The sequence below is a fragment of the Epinephelus moara genome, chromosome 2 (genome assembly GCF_006386435.1).
Source record: "Epinephelus moara isolate mb chromosome 2, YSFRI_EMoa_1.0, whole genome shotgun sequence".
Lineage (NCBI taxonomy): Eukaryota > Metazoa > Chordata > Actinopteri > Perciformes > Serranidae > Epinephelus > Epinephelus moara.
The window spans coordinates 16192826-16215134 of NC_065507.1; the positions used below are offsets into that span (position 1 = coordinate 16192826).

At 40.5% G+C, this 22309-nt stretch overlaps 1 protein-coding gene across 3 annotated transcripts in view; it reads left to right on the forward strand.

Moving 5' to 3' along the window:
- LOC126405259 (cytoplasmic dynein 2 heavy chain 1) overlaps window positions 1-22309 on the forward strand; it is a 145615-nt gene that overhangs the window by 11495 nt on the left and 111811 nt on the right. For all 3 annotated transcript variants that reach the window (XM_050068912.1, XM_050068929.1, XM_050068921.1), the window contains exons 20-46: window positions 877-1004; window positions 2144-2259; window positions 2529-2656; window positions 3015-3164; window positions 3368-3573; window positions 5838-5993; window positions 6120-6234; window positions 6604-6774; window positions 7329-7487; window positions 8463-8531; window positions 8739-8893; window positions 9659-9791; window positions 9871-9988; window positions 10667-10779; window positions 10953-11066; window positions 11176-11326; window positions 13967-14172; window positions 15294-15476; window positions 15679-15861; window positions 16200-16423; window positions 16801-16916; window positions 20253-20452; window positions 20631-20762; window positions 21011-21143; window positions 21347-21554; window positions 21661-21790; window positions 21964-22119. In XM_050068912.1, the coding sequence (XP_049924869.1) occupies window positions 877-1004; window positions 2144-2259; window positions 2529-2656; window positions 3015-3164; window positions 3368-3573; window positions 5838-5993; window positions 6120-6234; window positions 6604-6774; window positions 7329-7487; window positions 8463-8531; window positions 8739-8893; window positions 9659-9791; window positions 9871-9988; window positions 10667-10779; window positions 10953-11066; window positions 11176-11326; window positions 13967-14172; window positions 15294-15476; window positions 15679-15861; window positions 16200-16423; window positions 16801-16916; window positions 20253-20452; window positions 20631-20762; window positions 21011-21143; window positions 21347-21554; window positions 21661-21790; window positions 21964-22119 (4053 nt within the window). The remainder of the gene's footprint in view (window positions 1-876; window positions 1005-2143; window positions 2260-2528; window positions 2657-3014; window positions 3165-3367; window positions 3574-5837; window positions 5994-6119; window positions 6235-6603; window positions 6775-7328; window positions 7488-8462; window positions 8532-8738; window positions 8894-9658; window positions 9792-9870; window positions 9989-10666; window positions 10780-10952; window positions 11067-11175; window positions 11327-13966; window positions 14173-15293; window positions 15477-15678; window positions 15862-16199; window positions 16424-16800; window positions 16917-20252; window positions 20453-20630; window positions 20763-21010; window positions 21144-21346; window positions 21555-21660; window positions 21791-21963; window positions 22120-22309) is intronic.

Here is a 22309-nt window from a genome sequence, read left to right on the forward strand (position 1 = left end):
ATGATTTTCAGTCAACTGTCCCATTAAAAGCATTTGTATAAAGATAAGAGAAGTGTAACAATTTTCGTCATGTGTAGGGTAATTATCCCCATACAAAATGAAACTATTCTAATGAATACTAATGAATCATACAAGTAATATCCATACAGTGAACATTAAAGGTCACCTACTCTCATTTTCAGTTTCAAACTTGTATGCAGGGTTTCTAGTAAAGCATGTTTACCTGCTTTAATGATTCGAAAAAAGCTGTACAGTTTTGTGCAACATATGCAAAACATATTGATAGGGGATGTGCAAAAGTTCATTGCACGGAGAACAGAGATAATAGTCCAAAAGATCTGCATTAATGTAATGAGTAGAGACAGATGGGAAAACAATGCAAAGACAGTGTGAAGATGCATTAAATTCTGTGGCAAGCATGCTGCTCTTTGACAGTTCAGGGATTTGACACTGGCCTCAGAGGTCCTTTGGTCATTGAATCATTGCAAGGAACCATTACTGTACTGTTTTCTTTGAAAGAATACAGTTTAAATTAGTCATTCTTCCCTTTTTATGTACTGAAGCTGTATTGTCTTCATTGTCAGCATTTTCCCCCTTAACACTACCTTAGTAGAACAGTGAGCACAGTATATTATCTTTTCCCTTCTGTCCGCAGCCATGCATATCTAAATCGTCGGGGAATCCCTCAGTCACCTCTAGACTTCTCTTCTATCACCCCTACTTTGTTTTGTTTTTATTTAGTCACCTATTTCTGGGTATTACATGTAGATTTTGTGATCTTTGATACAGGAACATTTATAATTGGGAAATATGCAAAGCACCTAACCGCTGTAATTTTTGTGTGTGTGCGTGCTTGTGTGTGTGTGTGTTTTGTAGGAGTGGGTGGTGCTGGGCCAGGTTGATTTAGAGAAGTTAGTGGAGAAGCATCTGAACTCCGTGCAAGACTGGGAGAGAAACTTCAAGGCCCTGAAAGCCAAAGGGAAGGAGTCAGAACGTCTGCCCAGGTATGCATCACACATTATAAACACAAGTCAAATGAAAAAAAATAAATTCAATTTTATTTATAAAGCCCAATATCACAAATCACAATTTGCCTCACAGGGCTTTACAGCATACGACATTTCTCTGTCCTTTGGACCCTCACAGCAGATAAGGAAAAACTCCCCCCAAAAAAACCCTTTAACAGGGGAAAAAAAACGGTAGAAACCTCATGAAGAGCAACTGAGGAGGGATCCCTCTTCCAGGACGGACAGACGTGCAATAGATGTTGTACAGAACAGATCATTATAATACATTTACAGTAATCCATATGACAAAAAGATACATAAAGAGAGGGAGAGACAGAGAGAGAAATTGAGACAGAGAGAGATGCAGGGCAAGCAGTAATGACAATAGCTACAATAACAGTAATTTTGGTAGCATATGTTATGTGTATATAATGATATTTGATAGTATATGTATGTGACAATAATAATAATCGTATGTGTATAATAACAGTAGAAGTATGACTAATAATAACAGCAGTAGGAGGAGGCATCAGGCAGGACCACCGCAGCAGCACAACCACACACGTCACACCATCCAGGCACCGCTGCGATATGAGTTAACCTGCGAGACAGAGTTAGGGATATGCAGAAATAGGACGTAAATGTTAGCAAATGAAGAATAACCAACTTTTCAGAAACTAAGAAGAGAGAGAAGGAGAGAAGGTGCCCAGTGTATTATAGGAGGTGAAGTGCTTAATGTGGAGACGGTGTCTGCCTCCCAGACCGAAACAGGGAGGTGATTGCACAGAAGAGCTCTCAAATGTAAAATGTTCATATTTATAGTACTTTTATAAAATACACATTAATTACAAAACAGTGGGGAAAAATACATGTAAAGGCTCAGAATTTAACCAGGATGGTCACCATTAACTATTTTGGTATCTTAAGGCAGATAACTTGTTAAGACTGACTTGTTATTGGCACAAGCGGGGTCTGCTAATTACTTTGGCCATTTGCACTGTAGCTGGCATTTTATTCCCCCTGCCAGGATTAAATTCACTTCTTTGGTTCAGTTCATGTTAATTGACTCTGCAAATACAGGATGTTTCACCATATCAGTAGAGTCTCAGGCACTGATCCTTTCCTTCTTTTGTCAGTCAGGAGAAAGTAGACTGCATTACAATCAACTGTGAGCCAGTAAAAGCTGTCATCGATGACCTAATCCAGAGGCTATTCGACATGCTGCTTTTATCACTCAGGAAATCCATACAAGGTACAAACTGACTGGTCTTTTTACTTTAATTTTTTCCAACTTTGCTTTCATTCTGTCTCAATCTTATGAATTGCATTTTCTATAAAGTTATCAGTGTATTTTACACGAGTCACAAGCCCAAACTTTTCTTATTTCATTTTCTTTCACTTTTCTTCTTTATTTCAATTTTGTTTTTCATTCTCTTGGCCCGATGACATCCCCTTTGCTCTTACTTTCTCTTTCCTTTTCCGTTTCCTTTGTGTGTGTACCACCCTCCCTCTTGCTTTCAGGGCACACCCAGGCCATAGACAGTTTTGTTTCAGAGTCAATAGAGGCCTTGTCCAACCGACCAGAGAGCATGGAGGAGATTGGTGCAGCCAGTGGCAAATATAACCAGATATTAGCCCGCAAACCAGAAGTAAGACAAAGTAACACACTCCATAACTCTGCACGGGAACTTTCTTGAACAAAAAATACTAATACTGGTAATTTTTTCCGATTTTTTGTAAACATTTTTGTAAAGCCTTGACCCTCTTTCAAAATATAGTGACAGTTTCCAATTGTAGCTTTAATGAGCCTTTTCTATGTAAGCCCCTACTGTCAATGACATGGCACGCATGGATTTATAAGTGTTTGGGAATTTATGCTGTATGTGTTGTTGTTATATTTCTGATGTTTCACACATAGCAGTATCTTGTACAGGTAGTTCCATGTGGAACAGGACACATGTTTGACATGACATTGTAACTAATTAACTAGAGTTTGTATGTGCATAGATCCTACCTCAGTTCCAGTGTGCTGAGGAGAAGAACCGCTTGCTGCGAGCCGTGGCTGGGGGTGGTCTGGACTCCCTGTCCTCACTGAGGGCCAAATGGGACAAACTAGAGCTTGTCATGGAGAGCCACCAGCTCATGATCAAAGATCAGGTGACATAAACTCACAAACATGTTGGCTTATGGTTTAAAAACTTCACATCCAAGATTTTCTGTAAAGGCTTTCTGCTAGTGCTCATCTTTTGAAAGTCTTTAGATGAAAAATAACAATGCCCATTTACCCTAATCACCCTTCCTTTCTGTCCCTGGCTGTGCTCTTGTGCTATTTGCTCTCCCTCGCCCTGTTCCCCTCTTAGGTGGAGGTGATGCGAAGTAACGCGGCGAGTCGTATTGACGTCTATAGAGCGGATCTGGAACGTTTTAAAGCCCGCTGGGACCAGCTGAAGCCTAAAGATGAGATGCTTGAGAGCGGTGATCATGCTGCTCTTCTTGCGTGCCTCCAGACCATCAGGGACAAGCAGCAGGAGTTCCAGGAGCTTGAGCTTGTGCGCAGTAAACTGCTGTAAGTCCTTTTTAATATGCTGAACTGTTTTTTCTTTGCTCAGAGAGTTAGGGCAGCTGATTCAGATGTATATTGCCTTCATCTTTTTAGAACATGCTGTAGTTGGATAAAATGTGGTGATGCTGTGGCCAGAAAATAGTTTAAAAAAAATCTTCTTCTTTTTTTTTCAATATTGATGGGATTGTTAGTAACTTAACTAAATCTAATGTGATACAATTATAGCCTTTTAGATTTTAGCCACAAGTTTGACTTATTATTCAGATCCACTATTAATGTTTGTGACTCAACAAAACACAGCGTTCTAGTAAGGGCTGGGTTTTGTTTGATAAATTACAATACCAGTACCAGTATCAGTACCTTTTAAACGATACTGATACCAACAGAGTATTTCATTCAGTACCTATAATGTGAATGGAGTGCCGTGTAGTATGGCCATACCTTTGGTCTTGGTTAAAGGTATAATATATAGTTTTTCCACATAAAAATGTCTAAAAACGATTAAACCAATATTATATATTTTGTTTAGTTGTGTACTTTGATTATCAGAAATTTTTCAAACCCAGATAAATATGAAATATTAATAAAAGTTACGGACCGTGTCATTAGGTCGCATGTCAATGGCGACGTAACTCCAGTTACCATAGCCATTAAATGAAGGAGAAGAAGAAGAAGCAGACCGGATGAGACGTCAGAGAATGAACGTTACTGTTGCTAGGCTAAGCTAACTCATCATGGATCATGATTATGCATTGACGGTTGCTGCACCTTCTGACACTGAAGCTGTCCCGGCAAACAGGCCGGTAAAACGGAAACGTACGGGTCAACCAAGCGATCCCAGAAGAATTTGGGATAAGAACAGAGCTAAATCAAGGATAAATATTGGTGTGGCCTTTCCGAGATGGAGAGAGCTTCGTGAAAATCTAGGACTACAATTCGACGCCGACCTCGCGTGTGTTCTACTAGACAGGTAAACGAACATCTGGCTGATGTTATCGAAATATTAATCATTTCCACCAGTGTATTGCAAGCACTGCTGCCCGCCAGGGCACCAGCACTCCGGCCAGCGGCCTCCGCTGCGGAGCGGAGGCTGGCTAACCATAGCATCTAACGATAGGTTTTATAATGCTGAGCTGAAGCTCGCTCTGCCAAAAAACTGCCACGGTCGGTTTCGGTTTCACGGAGTGAGGCACGTCAGATCTGTATCTGTTATATGACTACAACTCCCATGATCCCACGCTACTTCGTGACGTCATCCAACTCCGTCTTCTGTTATTGGTCTGTTATTGTCTTCTGTTTTGGTTTGAGACCCCTAGCGGCAGAAAATTACATATTGCACGTTTAAATACACCACTCTCAATAGTGATTAGGTTAACTGTTTGCATCATAAGGCTATAGTTACCTAATGTTTATGAAGGGGTTTAATGACAGAGTCAAGCCGCTTTGATGTTGATGTGAGTCTTTTAAGATAGGTTAAGAACTTGGTGTTGGATGTTAGCCACAGCTGCTCTATAAGCTAACCGGGCAGACATCAAACTGTCTGTTTACCGAAAGTAGAGTCGCTCTGGAGATGGCATCAACACAAAATTTGCTGAATGGGTGGGGAGTATGGATGGTCCTGGATCAGACACACAATGCAAGAAAGTATAAATGCAGGTGTTGTTTGACAAAAGATGTTTTGATACTGCTTGATACTGGGTTATTTGGGTCAATACCTTAAATGTATTGAGTACCAGTACCCAAGTCTTAATTTTATTTTTGAATTTCCTTGCAGCCCCTGCTTTCTGTTATATGTTTTTTTTTATATTTGAAGCTACTCAGTATTATTACCGATGCATTTCTATGTACACATCAAACCTGAAATAATGAGAAATAGTATATTATTCATAGCCTTTACCCAATTACACTTCAGCCCAGGGCACCGTGCAGAGCAGCTGCCCCAGAGTAGAACTAATATACAAGTCTACTTGTGAAGTCACCTCACTTACACCTACAAGGACGTGTTGTAGTGCCTTTACGTCAAGTGTTGATACACTCAGAGAAGTAAAAAGTGTGCATCCTGCTCTCAGTTCAAAAATAACATATATCATAATTATAATAATCATAATATCATAGTTCAGAGATGAGTGCCTCTCCTGCATTTCACCTGAGAGAACTGTTGGATTAAGTGGCAATCACTCTTCTCTCCTCTGCACTCCTCTGCTCTCCTCTCCTCTCCTCTCCTCTCCTCTCCTCTCCTCTCCTCTCCTCTCCTCTCCTCTCCTCAGTGAGGACTGTGCCTATTTTGACCTGGGGGCTCCAGATTTCTCTCTGGCTGAAGAGACAAAAGCAGACATGGAGGAGCACAGCCAGATGTGGGGTCTGTATGAGGAGTGGCAGCAAGGCTTCACAGAAAAGGCCCAGGAGGACTGGATCACATTCAGGTAGGGGGTAAAGATTAGGCCTGCTGTAGACGGATCTCAATCTCCTAGAATTGGGACTTTTCTTATTTTTTGTCACTACTCTGTTTTCAGTTATATGTTGATATGTATGTTTCTTTTGTTTTACAGGAGTAAGACATATGTGTTTGAGGAGTTTCTGTTTACGTGGCAGGACAGACTCAGGAAGCTGGAGCAGCCTACTGCCATGTCTGTTAAACTGCAAGGAGAAGTGGACAAATACAAGGTAGACAGTATAGTTGGTGGACTAACATAACATCGCCTTCTCTTCAGTTTGAGTATATTTATTATAGAGGAACAAGTCTATAAAGACCCTCAAACAGGGCTTAAAGGCTACAGTGTTTATTACGCTCAACAATGCAAAAGTTTTGGACAATTTACTGACAATTCAGCAATTCTTAGAGCCTGCCAGGGTTAAAATGTGAGGTTAGTCAGTGGAGCATTATCGGAGTATTCATGGTATCGCCAAATTTAAAATGATTCTTCTTTTGGGTAGCGTACATTTGTTCAGAAAAGTTCATGGCAGTCAGCCTTATGCAATATATTTTGTTCAAATTTAACTTTTATGTTCGCACTTTTCCATCTGTATGTCTAGAACATGGTCCCAGTGCTGAAGTATGTGCGTGGGGAACACCTGTCCCAGGACCACTGGTTGGACATGTTCCGTTTGCTTGGCCTTCCAAGAGGGACGACTTTAGAGAGACTCACCTTTAATGACCTCCTCGGTGTGGCAAACACCATCATAGAGAAGGCCTTGGAGCTCAAGGTATGTGTGCACACACTCAAGCACAGACATATACATAATGGGCGGAAGCACATACTTCTGCAGGGACACACACCTCTTTTAAATATTTCATTTTATATTTTTACCTTATTAGGTATGGGACAAGGTTTGTTAAATAAATATGAATTGTAAAGGTTGCCAATGTTACCGCAATACATGTCTAGGGCCACAAGGGGGCAGCAGTAAGTAAGAAATTGCATATGTTTTAGTACCGCTAAAGCTCGTGACCATACTGTAGGTTACAGACATTTTCACACACAGTCTATAGGTTTGGCATGCAGGCCATTACTGAATAATTTGACTGATAACTGCAGTGTTTTATTTCGTAACAGACTGATTCAGTAATTTTATTCAGAAACAATATGTATTAAGAGATAGTTTTGGTAAATAAAATTGTTCAATAAAGTTTCTCTTTTTTCTGGATTTTCAGTGCCTCACATTATATATCTGTCATGCCACTTAGAAAATCTGCATCTTCATAGTTTGTCTTGAAAATTTGACTGAACAGGGCACATATGTTTGTGTGTGTGTTACAGGATCTGAACAGCCGTGCTCAGGCAGAGGTGACAATCAGAGAAGCGCTGAGGGAGCTGGATTTGTGGGGAGCTGCAGCTACCTTCAACCTCACAGAGTATACAGACAGCAGCAAGCGCACTCTCACCCTCATCAAGGACTGGAAGGATATAGTCAACCAGGTAGACACTCGGGCATGCAGAAACAAACAAAGATGGACTCACATACTGCATCTAAACACAAAACACACTCTTGTTACACGGATCCAGGGTATGTCATTGGCACTACAGCTTAATCAGCAAAGTAAATTAAAGTTTATCATAACTGGCTACAGTTTTATCAGCCACACTTTGACCATAACCCTCTTGTACAAAGCAGATGGTATCCACCAAATGAGAAGGCTGTGTTACATTGTTTTATTAACTCTATATCTCCACTAATTCTTCTCAGCCTGACTGATATGCCTGCAACCAAGAAATTCTTTAGCATCTGCTTTCTGTTTTGAGTAACCGCCAAATATCTTTTAGCTTTTAACACCAAACACTGCTTTCTAATATCCCTGTCATCTGTTACAGGTCCCATGATTGCCTCTCTGCACATAACCCTCTGTAATAATAAAACATCTCATCCCTATTCAGCATAATTTGTTCCACTGTAGTTAACTAATCATTTCTCTGTGAACATGTTATTGTTTCAAATAAATTAGACTTCTCCTCTATCATTGAATTTGGGCTGGCCCCTAGATAGATTTAACAAATGATATGACAGTGTGATCAAGGATGTGGCTGCTTCAATGTTCTCTGTTTTTGCTTACTTGATAAAGGTAAGATACAGATAAAGGTGTTAGCAGAAATGTTGGACTTTGACTCAGCATAATGCTGTTTTATTAAGATAGTACACAAAAATACAAAAGTAAATTCTGCATACAAGGCAGTGCTTTTGAAAGTCGCCTTCAGCTGTTGTTTGAATTTCCTTTTGTTTCATTATTTTTTAATAATCATTATTTCAGGCAGGTCAATTAAAGTGACCATTTTGTAGATTGACTCGGAAGACACAAAAGAGTCTTAAGGAAAATGCAGGCATATCTACAGGCACCATTAAATGAAATCTTAAGGATTAGCAAACATTGGCTTTATCACCGCTCTGTGCCCATCCAGGTGGGAGATAACCGCTGTCTGCTGCAGTCTCTGAAAGACTCTCCCTACTACCGCGGCTTTCAAGACAAGGTCAGGTCAAAGAATCTATGAATACACTTTTATAATCTTTAAGTGCTTCATTTTTATTTTTGGTATAATGTAAATCTCCCCAGACTCTCTGTTTATTAAATATACAACACGTGTTAACCTAATTTAATGAATTGCTGTAGTGTTGTTGCATGTTTTTTATTACTGTTGTTTACTGTATGTTACTGTATTTACTTTGCATATGTCCAGGTCAGTCTGTGGGAGGTTCGTCTGTCAGACTTAGATGAGTACCTGCTCAGTCTGAATGCCATCCAGAGGCGCTGGGTTTATCTGGAGCCCATTTTTGGACGAGGGGCATTGCCCCGTGAGGAGGCCCGCTTCAAACGGGTTGATGAAGACTTCAGGTAGTCTGTGTGTTTGTGTGTGAGAGAGTGACTGTATCCCATCCAAGTTTCAAGTTCATGTTTATTTTGTTCTCAGACATATTAAAAAGTACAGTGTACATTCGAATACAAGTGCTCGCCATTCCACATCTAATACTTTTGGAGTGCTTGCTGTTCTACAATAATCTAAATGTTTTAAAGTGCTTGCAGTACCTCACATAGAAACATTTAAAATGCCAGATGCGTGTCCTGTGTGTCCTACAACACTGAGAGTTATTCAAAGTGCTTGCTGTTCAGTAATCTAACCACCTGGGGGTAAAAACTGTCTCTGAGGCTCCTGGTCCGTATCCAGAGAGCTTTTGCTCTACATTGCAAATTGGTTGTCAGCGAGAGTAATGCAGGTCAAATGTGTATCTATTGAATTTGACCAAGAGGTTGCAATCACACTGCCCACTCCCATAAACTCCCAGTCTGAAATGAAGCACTATCCATCATATGTGAATATAAACACCCTTAAATTTAAGCTTGAATTGGCATTTAAACCTTACTTATTGTGTCATTCGATATCCACTCCCATACTGGTGGTGATTTTCTTTCTTACTGCACAGATATGTTTTGATGTACTGTTCATTTCTGTTTAATGTTCAGGTTTATTGCAGCCAGTACTCAGTATAACACTAGGGTGGTGTCTTTTGCTGGGAGAAATGCACAAATAGAATTTGAATCACAGGCGGGATTTCTTTTTGTGCCGTCAGTAACAAAATACTTTCCCCGCATGTGTAACAGATCTATAATGTCAGACATTCAGAGAGACAACAGAGTTGTTTCTCTGAGCTCAAGGGCTGGCATCAGAAACTCCCTGGTCACCATACTGGATCAGCTGCAGCGCTGCCAAAAGTCACTCAATGAGTTCCTGGAGGTACACACACACTTTATGAGACTACATTAGTAAAACATAGGTTGTAAGCATCACCACTTATCTTTTTTATGTGTTGCAGGAGAAGCGCTCTGCCTTCCCAAGGTTCTACTTCATAGGAGATGATGATCTGTTAGAGATTCTTGGTCAGGCAACCAACCCAACTGTCATCCAGTCACACCTCAAGAAACTCTTTGCAGGTCAGAAACCTGTTTTGTTCTATCATTTTCTTTTTCTTTCTTGTCATCTCGTGCTAAAACTACTGCATCTCGCTCCTGGCTGGTGTGCCTCAATGTGCCGTCCGACCTCTGCAGTTCATCCAGAATGCAGCAGCTCAGCTGGTCTTCATCTTGTCCAAGTTCTCCCACACTACCCCACTACTCTGTACTCTACACCGATTATGCCAGTTATGCTGGAGATGGCTCAGGTCCATCCTGCATCTTAGGCATGGTCAAACCATACACCCCAGCCCATTCAGTGTGCTCTACTACCGCCAACTGACTTGCTACTCCCTCAATATGAAGGAGGCCCAGCTACTGCTCTACAAAGCCAAGACTGTTATCTGTCCTGACTTCACAATGGTGGAGCAAACTCCCTATTGACATCAGGACAGTAGAAACTCTACACACTCTTGATGTAAATCAGCATATTTGATGAAGTTGATGTACCTGCATGATTATTGCACTTTTTGGGGTTGTACCCACATGGTTGAATGCACTTATTGTCATGGAACATAATGTTATGTTGTGCTCTTCTTTGTTTTTCTGTCCTATCCTTTGTTCTGTTCTCTTATCTTCTCCTGTCTTCCTTGCATCCTTTGTATCATAGCATATTATTTTGGACAGTGAATATAATCTGTGTGTTAATTATCTGTGCAGGCATCCACAGTGTTGTTTTTGATGAGCAGTGCCAGCACATTGTCGCCATGTGCTCCTTGGAGGGAGAAATAGTGCCGCTCAGAAACGTCATACGCATCACCAGCCTTGTGGAGGTAAAGCTATTGAACAGTATTAATTGGACCCTGAAAGCTTTGCATGAATGTGTTGATTTCAGTTTGTTTACAGTAGAGCATATTGCATTCGTTTTTTGAAATAAAGTTTTATACACTAATTTTATTTGCATACCTGTTTGTGGCTGTGTGTAAACTGTTTTCCTTCTCTCAAGGAGTGGCTCAGTAATCTCTCTGTGGAAATGAAGGAGACTCTGAAACACCTGCTGTATGAATGTCTGTCAGCAGGAAAGAAAGGGGCGCTGGACCCCTCACGCTACCCATCACAGGTACATGCATACTTTTATACAACCCACAGTACTTTTTTATAAAGTTGAAATCCAAGACCATGTACGTAAAAGCATCTGAAATGTCTGAATGCTCTAATTTTTGGTTTAGATTCTGTGTCTGGCTGAGCAAATCCAGTTTACTGAAGATGTGGAAAGAGCTTTGAAGGAGCAAAATTTGCAGCAGCTGGAGCTGGAGCTCAATGCCAAACTAGAACACTATACTACAGTGGACACCAGCTCTGACGATCAAACTAACACAGGTAGTGGTGTCTGTGTTTGTGTCTGCATTGGTAAATTTATCCATGCTCTACCCTCTGTTTGCACCAGAGCAGAGAGAATCTGTATGTGCCTCTTAAATGTCCTTTAAAATGTCCTGAACATGGAGTAGGCAATCATATGCAACATTAGCTATAGCAACATTAGAAGCTGATAATGTGTCAGTGCTGTGTGACTGTCAGCTTGTTTTGGAGTTTTTCTGACCACTAGTGGCCAAAATGAATGAATGCATTTTTAAACATTGGCCTGGATGCATTTCATGCATGTTGAATACATAAAAGCTAAATGATGATAGGGATGGTATGAAGAAAAATATGTGTTTGTATAGGTTGTGCTCAGGTTAAATAAATGTCTTAGTGCATACAAAACCCTCTGACCGTATCCTTAAATTTCTTCAACCATATACTGTATCTCCCTATGCTGACAATGACTAAATTATGATCATAATTTGGGCTTTCAAAATTGAAAATTGAGAGGATAAAACGACCTCTGATGTGAGACTGATACAAACCCAGACATGAGGAGCCCTGTGTGATGTTTTTTAGTGTGAAGAGGTCAGTAAATGTTCAGACATACTCTATTTGTAGCATGTTAAATGGTGCTCAGGATGTTGTCCTTCTCTCTCACCCCTATTTTCTTCTGCTTTCTGGTTGCTGATCACAGTCATGATAATATTAGCCTCCCCAAATTGCCATGCCCTTTAAACACTTGCTACGTCCCTCTTGTTTTTTGTTCCATTATCAGACTCCCTCTTGTGTTGTTAATGATTGAGCTCTGATCAAAATCTTGGGTTGCTACTTAGGACTGGGAGATTAATGTCGAATGACTGCTCTTGTGTGAATCTCTTGATAGCCAGTCAGACACGAGAGGCTGCAGAGGGCCAGTACCCTTTAACGCTGCAGATGCAGTAGCTGGAAAGCTAATTTAATGACTCGGGATTGAATATATGGCTACATAAAACATGACAGCGGAGTTTTTTTTTCAACACAACTTGAATTTGTAAGAAGGATTTTTAAATTTAAATCGTTTTTACTCATGCGTGAGATGAAAAGCTCTTCAATAACCCCGGGAGTGGCATAATTTCACGGTACATTGCTGCCAAATTCCAAATTTCTGTGTCATTTGGAATGTAACTATGAACACAGTGCTTGTTTTACTTGCATAAAGTGTTACTGGAGACAAATTTTCCATTATCACTTATTTAGATTTTGGGAAATTATTACATTTGCAGATAATATGGTTCTTATGGTGAGTGTCGTGACTTCAAATCTCTACCACCCACACTTGAAATAGAAGCCATTTCCATGATAACATCTCATTAAATTACCAGCTCTCTTAAAACAACCAGGTAGGCTGAAGAGGCTTCGGAGTGGCAGTGCTGATTAAAGTAGCTAAAGTAATAGCAAGAAGGATAATCTAATTACCAAGTCTACATTAATGGGCCATAAACCCAGGTGGGGAGTGGGAGTGATCTCCCGTTTGGCACAGAGACAAGACAAGATGGTGTTCATTTGGCAAGGTATTTTTTATGCTTCTGGGGCTAGGCTGACATCACTGATGCATTCCTACTCACACGGAATTCAAAGCACCTACCCAGTGCGTCATTATTAAACCAACTATGATTTACAAGATGAAGTCCCGGCTTCAGAGATACATGTAGAAAAGTAATCTACAGTGAAGATATTGGAGTAAAAGGTATTCTAAGCCTAAACATTCTTGCATGTAAGGCTGTAGCTCTGCTGTTTTAAGGGGGGTTGTTGCTGTAGTTTAGACTAGTCATTCGAAGTTATGCATATTTGTATGCAATAATAAATAAATATATTTAGTTAGGATTCTTCAATTATTTTTTTAAGTTGTCGTGACCAAGATATACGCTTGTAACAGGGCATGTGTCAGTCAAACTCTGAACTTAAGGTGTTATTCTTGCTGTATTTGTTACTTATTTCTTTTCCTTTTTGCTCAACTGTGACACTGTTCTCAAACTACAGGGGGTACTAAATAATTAGGGCAGCCGGACAAGTTAGTTGCAGTGACAGAGTTTCTAAATAGCCTCAAGTTCATTTATGACAGTATTGGTCGGTGGTATTGACTTTTCAGAATATCAGTGTGGCTGTATTCGTGTTTGACAAAGTTTCCCTTTCTAAATTGCTGTTGGCTCACACAGTGAGTGGTCCTATTTATTCTCTCACCAATCGATGCATTTGGAATTTTTTACTTTTAACAGCTTTCCTTACAACTGTCAAACACTGCTGGTTTATGGTAACATTAAAGCTGTTGCCATTCTGTCTGCTCACAATAACACTTACAAAGCAGCAAAAAGAGTGCCTGTTGGGGTTATTTAATGACGTGGGGTGAACATTAAAGAGCACTGAATAAAGTAGTAATTAATTTGCTAGTTTATAAAGTTCATCTAAATAAGAGTCTTTTAATGTAATTGATCAAAGAAGGGGAAGTAGAGAAAATTACATCACTGAGATCTATACAGCACACTGTAGAATACTGGATGATGCAGACGTTTGTGTTAACTCCTGTGCAAAAACAATCCTCATTTATAATCAAGTTTGTCATTTGCAGAACTTTACCAATTCTGCCATCCTAATATTCTCACATGTCTTCCTGTACAGAATCCAGCGTCCTGCAGCTGAAGCTGAAGGCTTTGATCCTGGATATTATTCACAACATCAGTGTGGTGAAGCAGCTTAGCCAGGCAGGAGTTACCAGCCTTGATGCCTGGGCCTGGAAGAAGCAGCTTCGCTTCTACATGGGAACAGACAAATGCTGCATCATACATATGGTGGATGCACAGTTCAGCTACACATACGAATACCAGGTGTGTTTGCATGTAAATATAATTTGGATATACATTTCTGTAGTTAGGCGTGATTAGCTACTTCTTGATCAGTCAAAATATAAAATCAAAGTCCAAAGTGGGAATGAATTTGTTTACTTAGTTTTCAATCTTCAATAACTCAAAAGGGAGGAAAGCAACAAACATTTCCATCTTCTTTGTGAGGCAGCTAATTTGCATAATTAGTAAGTTTGGTTGTTTTTTTTTTTTGTTAATGACAAAAATTGTGCATTAATCACCAGATTTGGATCAGTTATTTATTTATTTTTTGTACTAATTAGTTGTCTCACATTCATGACTCAGACTTCACACACACAAACACATGCTATATAATCAAATACTGTGCGTGCAGTTTAGATTTTCTCACTGCAGTTCATCAGCAAATGCATATTAGAAGTCTCTTTTGACAAGCTCATAAATACTGTAGACATAGTGCATACTGTATGTACCATAGTCACTTGTACTGTAGTATCACCCTGGTATGGTTATGTAACCGTATGCACAACAACCACTGAGTTATAGGTAGTTCCAGGCATCAGTGCGGTCTTGTAAACAGGAAGACTGTTCAACTTGAATATGCAGGTTATGTGTTTTTTAAGCTCCTCCACTGATGCTACCACAATCCCTTCAATAACTTTAGATTAACTGGTTTCTGTAGAGAAACGGCATCTTGAATGCTGAGAGAAATTGCTATTTTGTTACTCATTCAGGGTCTCACAAAAAAATGTTCTGGGAATATTGGTTGAACTTTTTTTTTTTACCTTTAGAGGGCACTGTTCATGCAGATATGAGGGGCACTGACGACACATTGCTATATTTCACCTCTGCAGTTCCATTAAAATAACACCTGCTAGACTCAGTCTCACTCATTTTCATTTTCTTTACCTGTTATTCATTTGTTTTTCATTCCGTCCCCTCTTAATCCCTCATCTGTCTGTTTGCCTTTATCCTCTGCTGACTTCTCCCCCCCTGTCCTCTCCCTTGCACCCCCCTCCACCCTGCCCTCACTCGCCATATCTTTATTTCTGTCTGGCTATCTCACTGTGTTTCTGTCACTTCCTTTCTGTCTTTATCGCTCACTTTCTTCTCCACCTATCTCCCAGGGGAATGCGGCTAAGCTGGTACACACTCCACTGACTGATAAGTGCTACCTGACTCTGACCCAGGCCATGAAGATGGGACTTGGGGGAAACCCCTACGGGCCTGCTGGCACAGGCAAGACCGAGTCGGTCAAAGCCCTGGGGGGGCTGTTCGGACGCCAAGTGCTGGTGTTTAACTGTGATGAGGTATAAGTACGCTTCTAAAGAGTATGTGATGTGTTTAACCTTACAGCCCAAACTTTATATTGATGTCAATATTTCTGACATACCAGGAACATATGCATGGTATGTAAATGCGCAGTTTCTGATCATTAAACATGTGACCACACACAAAGCAAGACACATAGGAAGATCTTTTTTACTCGGTTTGCATCCATCTCTTTTTCAGGGTATCGATGTAAAGTCAATGGGACGAATCTTTGTGGGCTTGGTGAAGTGTGGAGCATGGGGCTGCTTTGACGAGTTTAATCGCTTGGAGGAAGCAGTGTTGTCTGCAGTTTCCATGCAGATTCAGGCCATTCAGGACTCCCTCAAACATCACAAGAACACGTGTGAACTGCTGGGGAAGGAGGTCAGGAAATAAGAAAAATTACAGAAAAACACAGGAATGTTTCCAAGTGCTGATGCCAAAAAGTACTCACTAGTTCTCACTCCCATATTTTTGTACCTTATTCTCAATTATTATATCTTTCTGTTTAATTAAAACTGGCTTGTATATACACACATTTTACCTTTAACCTTCTGTCCTCACCATCATCTGTCTATATATATATTAGTTATTTATATTCATCCATTGTGGAGGAGTTGGTCTTTAATCATCAATCAATCAATCTAACTATACTCATGCAAGTTTAAAACATTTATTATCAATGACAATGGCTTTTCCTTCTTTTTCTTTTCATCATCCAGGTGGATTTGGACCCAAACTCTGGGGTGTTCATCACATTAAACCCGGCAGGAAAGGGATACGGAGGCAGACAGAAGCTGCCTGACAACCTGAAGCAGCTGTTCAGGCCTGTGGCAATGAGCAGGCCAGACAATGAGCTCATTGCTGAGGTCATCCTCTACTCTGAGGGCTTTAAAAATGGAGAAATGCTTGGACGCAAACTGGTTGCAATTTTCAACCTGGCCAGGTACAAATTTTTAAGTCTTTTTTTTTTGGTTGGTTTTGGTTGAGGTTGGATGGAGGAAAATTGTGATATTTATTACAGTGTCTGTAAACTTGTCACCAGAGTACTATTTATACAGTATGAATGTGACCTGTGTCACCAATCTGGTCTTAATGTCTGCGTGGTTCACTAACTGGTATTTTTTGTGTTCCAATTTGAGTCGTGCTGTGAGTGCTGAATTTATTCAAAATTGTTTACTAAGCCACTACAGTCTATTTCAGTATATTGATTTTGTGGGCAAGTCATCTTCTACCTCCCTCCCCTTAGCGCTACAACCCGTACTATAGTCAATTCAAAGTGTGTGAATATGTGTGAAAATGTGCCTTTATGTGTGTGTCCAGGGAGCTGTTGACTCCCCAGCAGCACTACGACTGGGGTTTGCGTGCTCTGAAGACGGTGCTGAAGGCCTGTGGCAGTCTCCTGCAGCAACAGAGGAGGAGTCATGACAAGGACAAGAGTAAGACCCCCTCTGGCTATTTTTTTATTTTAAGGTACAATATTTCCGTGAGGCTTTCCAGTAGGGGAGCGTGACAGGAAAGTTAGGAGATAGACGTTGCCTGTTTGACCATGACCTCAAGTCACATTCTTCGCTGTCAAAAGTTCACAGTACCATAACTTGTTGTTTATCACAATGTTACACATATACTGCAAGCATCTGTCAATTTAAAAATGTATTTGACATAGACATAAACATGTCAGAATGTACAATCACATGTCATCAGGGACGGAAAAGGGGCTGGCTTTCATTATAGTCAAACATGACACCAACTGAAAACTTCTTCCTGCCTGAAGCTGAAGTTATGCAGCAACACAACACTTAAAACAAACAAAAAACATCAGTCTTGATATGGATCCCTTAGATTTTATTGATTTTATTTTTTGGGACCAAGTTACATACCAAGTATTTAATTGTGTCACTTTTTCTAAATTACTCCAAACCTAGTTTAGCACGTCTGCATTGCAATTACTTGGTACTTATCAGCTGACATATACGTTGATACAATATATCTACAGTAACCTTATACTGGTCAGTATATTGGCCAACACTAGTTTTACTGAAAACTGAAATGTTCACAGTGAGTTTATCCTTGTGACAGCATAAAATACACAGAAGGATACACAATTAACACATTTTTGAACACTCATTTTACACAAATTACCCAATGTATCTGTAACAAATGTCACTGTAAAAATCTGCAGAATATGCTGCTGAATATGTATATGCTCACTGTTGTATGATACTGAGATATAGAGCTTTGCTGTTATACAGATTTTACAGTATGTGCAGTGTTCCTTAGCATACTTCATGGGTCAGGAATTTTATTATTTCAGTATTGATAACAGGTAATGAGAGCTTCTGAAAATGACATTGTCGGTTTCACATGTCTTCACTGCTCAGTATAAGAACATACTTCAAACGTGGAAAAAATAAAATAGTGATAAAGAAGAAGTCCATCAAGTAGCACCTATTTGCAAATGACTTTGCAATGACTGAATTTTACCTGCTGCAATAGTAGATATGTGCACATAGGATATTTTAATTTTTTTTGTTAATTCACTGTTTCAGGAGATTTGAGTACTTGTGCCATGGACCATGTTTTTAACATTTATAGACCAGCCCAATTCAGATGTCTATAGTCTAAATGCACTAATCCACCAGTGGTGTCTATCGCCGACAGCAAATTATTTAATCAAGTGTGGCATTTCAGTTACGTGATTGTCAGACACCTGACTCTTCTGGCCTGTGACAGCCTGCTCAACAGATCAGAAACAAATTTACTGCACCACAGAGGCAGAAAAATCATTACTATACTGTCATGTAACATAACTTGCTGCAGATAGCCAGAGGCTAACTAAGTTTGTCAAAATATCAGCGTTTAATTTTTTTTTTTACGCTGATGATGACGCTGATATTTTTCATATTCACATATTCATTATTTAAAAGAAGTAGCCTGGGAACCAGACAAATCTGCAAGCTCATCATTTATTTGCTGCGGTAGATGCGTCTGGTCTCCCTCTTGTTCAAACAGATTTCCGGGTCAGACCAATTACAACCATTATTTAATATGGGGTGTGTTTCAGATGATGACTGACAACTTGCGGAGCTTTCGCGCTTACCCCAAAATAAGCAATGCCATCATTTTTAGCTCACACACCCTCACACCTGGGACGTGATGGTGAGCATAAACCTAGCTTAGTCAGGAGGTACTCTTCTGATGGCAAAAACAGCAACACTCCTTCACAGACATATTGATGCTTTACCATCACAGCTCATCTCTGCTTGCTTTAGCCGGTTGACATTTTTCCGTTGCTCAATGCTACGTCATGTGTTTCAATGCTCTGATTGGTTGTAGGTCTATCCAATTGTGTCAAGCGGCATTTTGATCCACCTCTGTCAATTACAACCCTTGGAAAAGCAATGAACTGAGAGATCGGACGATGCCAGGGTATAACAGAACAGTCTCAGTGGTGAAACTGACTGTACTACAGTGTATCTATATAGCTAATGTCCCTGCAGTGTATCGTCTTAAAGTGAAATGATCCAATACTTTTTTTTCCCACAAAAAGTCGATAATCTGAAAGTGTAATTTTTGGTCATTTGGTGAAAGTATCTCTAAAATGTATCCCCTGAGAAGTGCTGAAACTGTTGCACTGAGGTGTCTGACCTGAGAGATAGACAGCTGTTGAGCTGATGAAAAGGATTAAAGGATAAGGTGATAGTGAAAATTCGGCTGGTTTGGAGATGCTTATCCTGTCCCCGCCAGGGTCACACCACAAAATGTTTTGATAATCTGTGTCTTTGTGTGTGGATATCTCTCAGATGCAGTTTGAGAAACACTATGCATGAGTGTACTTGAACATAAAAAGGCTTTATTGACCAGCAGTTTCTCTGGACACCTGCTGTCGTCTTTGCCCTCTAATTCCTCTAATACAGACACGCCACCAATTGACATTTAGTCCAAATGCCCCCTTAAAAACTTTTCTTCCCTGGGGCTTTTTGCTTGTCTGTACTTTTGTCCTTCCTTTTCTCATTCCCAAACACTTTGCTAGAGTTCTGTTGTTTACCTCTTCAGTACCTCTTTCCTCACCTCCTTCCCCCTCCCTCTGACCTCTTGTTAGCTCTCTCTCTGATACCTGGCTGTCGATGCCGCTCTCGTCCCACTCGTTCTCACTCGCTGCCCTCTGTTTCTCATCCCCATCTCCCCTTCATGTCTCTGCTTTTCAATACTTTCCCCCCTATCTCTCTCTTCATTCTCCTCTCTGCCTTTTCTTGAACCCATCCCTCTCTCTCTTTCAAATTCTTCTGTTCCACCACTCGCCCTTTATCTGTCCAACACACACAAACGTGCACACACACACCCACACAGCACATGCAGCTCCTGTCTGTCGATGAGTCCCCAAGGTTTTCTTGTGTTTGTCTCTGTGTGTAGCCTGGCCAAGTGTTTCTCTCTGCTGTGAAAGAAACACCACATTTGTGCCTGCAGGGAAGGCCACCATCTTTGGAGAAGAGAACAGAAGTATTGACAAACTCTTAAATCATGACAGGCTTTGGTAATTAGCACTTGTATAACAGGGGGCATGTGCAAGAGCAAAGCAATAATGACTGGACACATTAATTGCCATAATCTTGTGTTTTTGTGTTTTTCTCCCTGCGTTTCTCTCTGCATATCCTCTTCTTTCACCAGTATAAAGCAACTTTGAATTTTTAATCAAATCCTCATTGAAGTATTCTTTACATGCCTATACTATTTCAGACTGGAATCAGAAATAAATCTTTTTCATCTACATGCAGTTCAGGAGAGTAGTCTGGTGGTACAGGCATTGAGACTGAACACCATGTCCAAGCTGACGTTTGCCGATAGCTCCCGGTTTGATGCTCTGGTCAGAGATGTCTTCTCTGGGGTAAATTTCACCGACGTGGAGGACCAGATACTGATGCATGCACTGGAGGAAGTCTACAAGGAGGCACGGCTTGAACTTATACCCAGCCAGGTGTGTGTGTATGAAGACATCATAACATACATGATCTGAATGGGTATTCAGTCAGTGTTTGGGCTAACTTTGTATTGCAATAAGTCTTAAACATAAACACAGACAAAGGTTGGATAATTTGATAGTAAAACAGTTAAAACATTGTATAACTGCCAACTGCTTTTCCATCTCTGTGTAGCTGAAGAAGGCCCTAGAGCTGAATGAACAACTGAGACAACGCATGGGCATAGTTATCGTTGGGCCAAGCGGAGCAGGGAAGTCTACACTCTGGAGGATGCTAAGGGCTGCTCTCAGCAAGACGGGCAAAGTGGTGAGTCACAGACAAACCGCCTACCTTTATTTTCATTCATAGAGACGTACTGTACATTACACCTAATTCATGATAAAACTTGTAAATATATTCAAAATGCTGTTAATTTACATTTTGTAAGGCTTAGGTTACAATAATATTTAGCATATAAAGCACTATGCAAAGCATTTTTTGTTAGTTTATGGGTCAGTTAAAAAACTCTTTCCCAATCTTGTATGTTATCTATAACTAATGCTGCATTTTTGTAGGTGAAGCAGTACACAATGAATCCGAAGGCCATGCCTAGACAACAGCTGCTGGGACACATAGACATGGACACCAGAGAATGGGCTGATGGTGTCCTCACACATAGTGCGAGGAATGTGGTCAGAGAACCACAAGGTAAGTCTGTCTCACTAAGCCAGAACTTTGGCAGCTAGGATGAACTTAGACTGGAAAAGTTGTAGACTAGTGCTCCTTACAAGAAACAGGATACAGTCTGCCTAAAGTGGTCTACATTTGCTATACTCTGCACTCTATGTATTGGAGTTAATGTACTGCATTTATGTAGAGTAAATACGTATATGTATTTTGGGGTTTTCTAGGGGTGAACTCGTGGATTGTGTGCGACGGCGACATCGACCCAGAGTGGATTGAGAGTCTGAACTCTGTGCTTGATGATAACCGGCTGTTAACCATGCCTAGTGGAGAGCGCATCCAGTTTGGACCCAATGTTAACTTCCTGTTTGAGACTCACGACCTTAGCTGTGCCTCACCAGCCACCATATCCCGCATGGGAATGATCTTTCTCAGGTCAGTCAGCCAATGCAGACAGGGTTTTAAGTGTACCAAATTCCATCTTTCTCAACTAGCTTGTCTCACTGTTTTTACCTCCTCTTTTCTCCGCTCATATCTTTAGCGATGAGGACATTGATGTGGGTGCCCTGTTGAAGTCGTGGTTGAGGGGTCAGCCAGAGGAGTGTCGCAGTAACCTCGAAAACTGGCTGGGAGACTACTTCCAACGAGCCCTGGACTGGGTCCTCAAAGAGGTAAACTTTGCCCTATCCTATTTTTACACACTGGCTCAAATACAGTCAAACACACATTTTAAACCTAGGTTTTTGCCTGGGCTTGATTTTGTATGCACTGAACAATATGTAAATCTTTGCTGGGTTTTAATTCAAACAGTATATCCTCCTCTCTTCTTGTCTCCTTTCATCAGAATGACTTTGTGGTGGAGACAAGTCTGGTGGGTACAGTGTTTAATGGTCTGTCACACCTCAGTGCTGTAACAGAGAGAGGTCAGTTCATCGTTGGTCTTCTCAGGGGTTTGGGAGGAAACCTCAACCTTAAAACAAGACAGGAGTTTGCCAAAGAGGTGAGGACCCCTGTGTTTTTTTGTACTGGCAGAGGGTGGCTAGAAGAATAGTTCAAGCTTAGTATTAAAATTTTATTCATGTCTCAAACTTAAAGACTTGCTTCTTACAGTAAGTCTCCTCAGCTGTAACTGATAAAAGAAATAGTGGGATGAGTCATCATTCAAATACAAATACAGGATATGCAGCTAG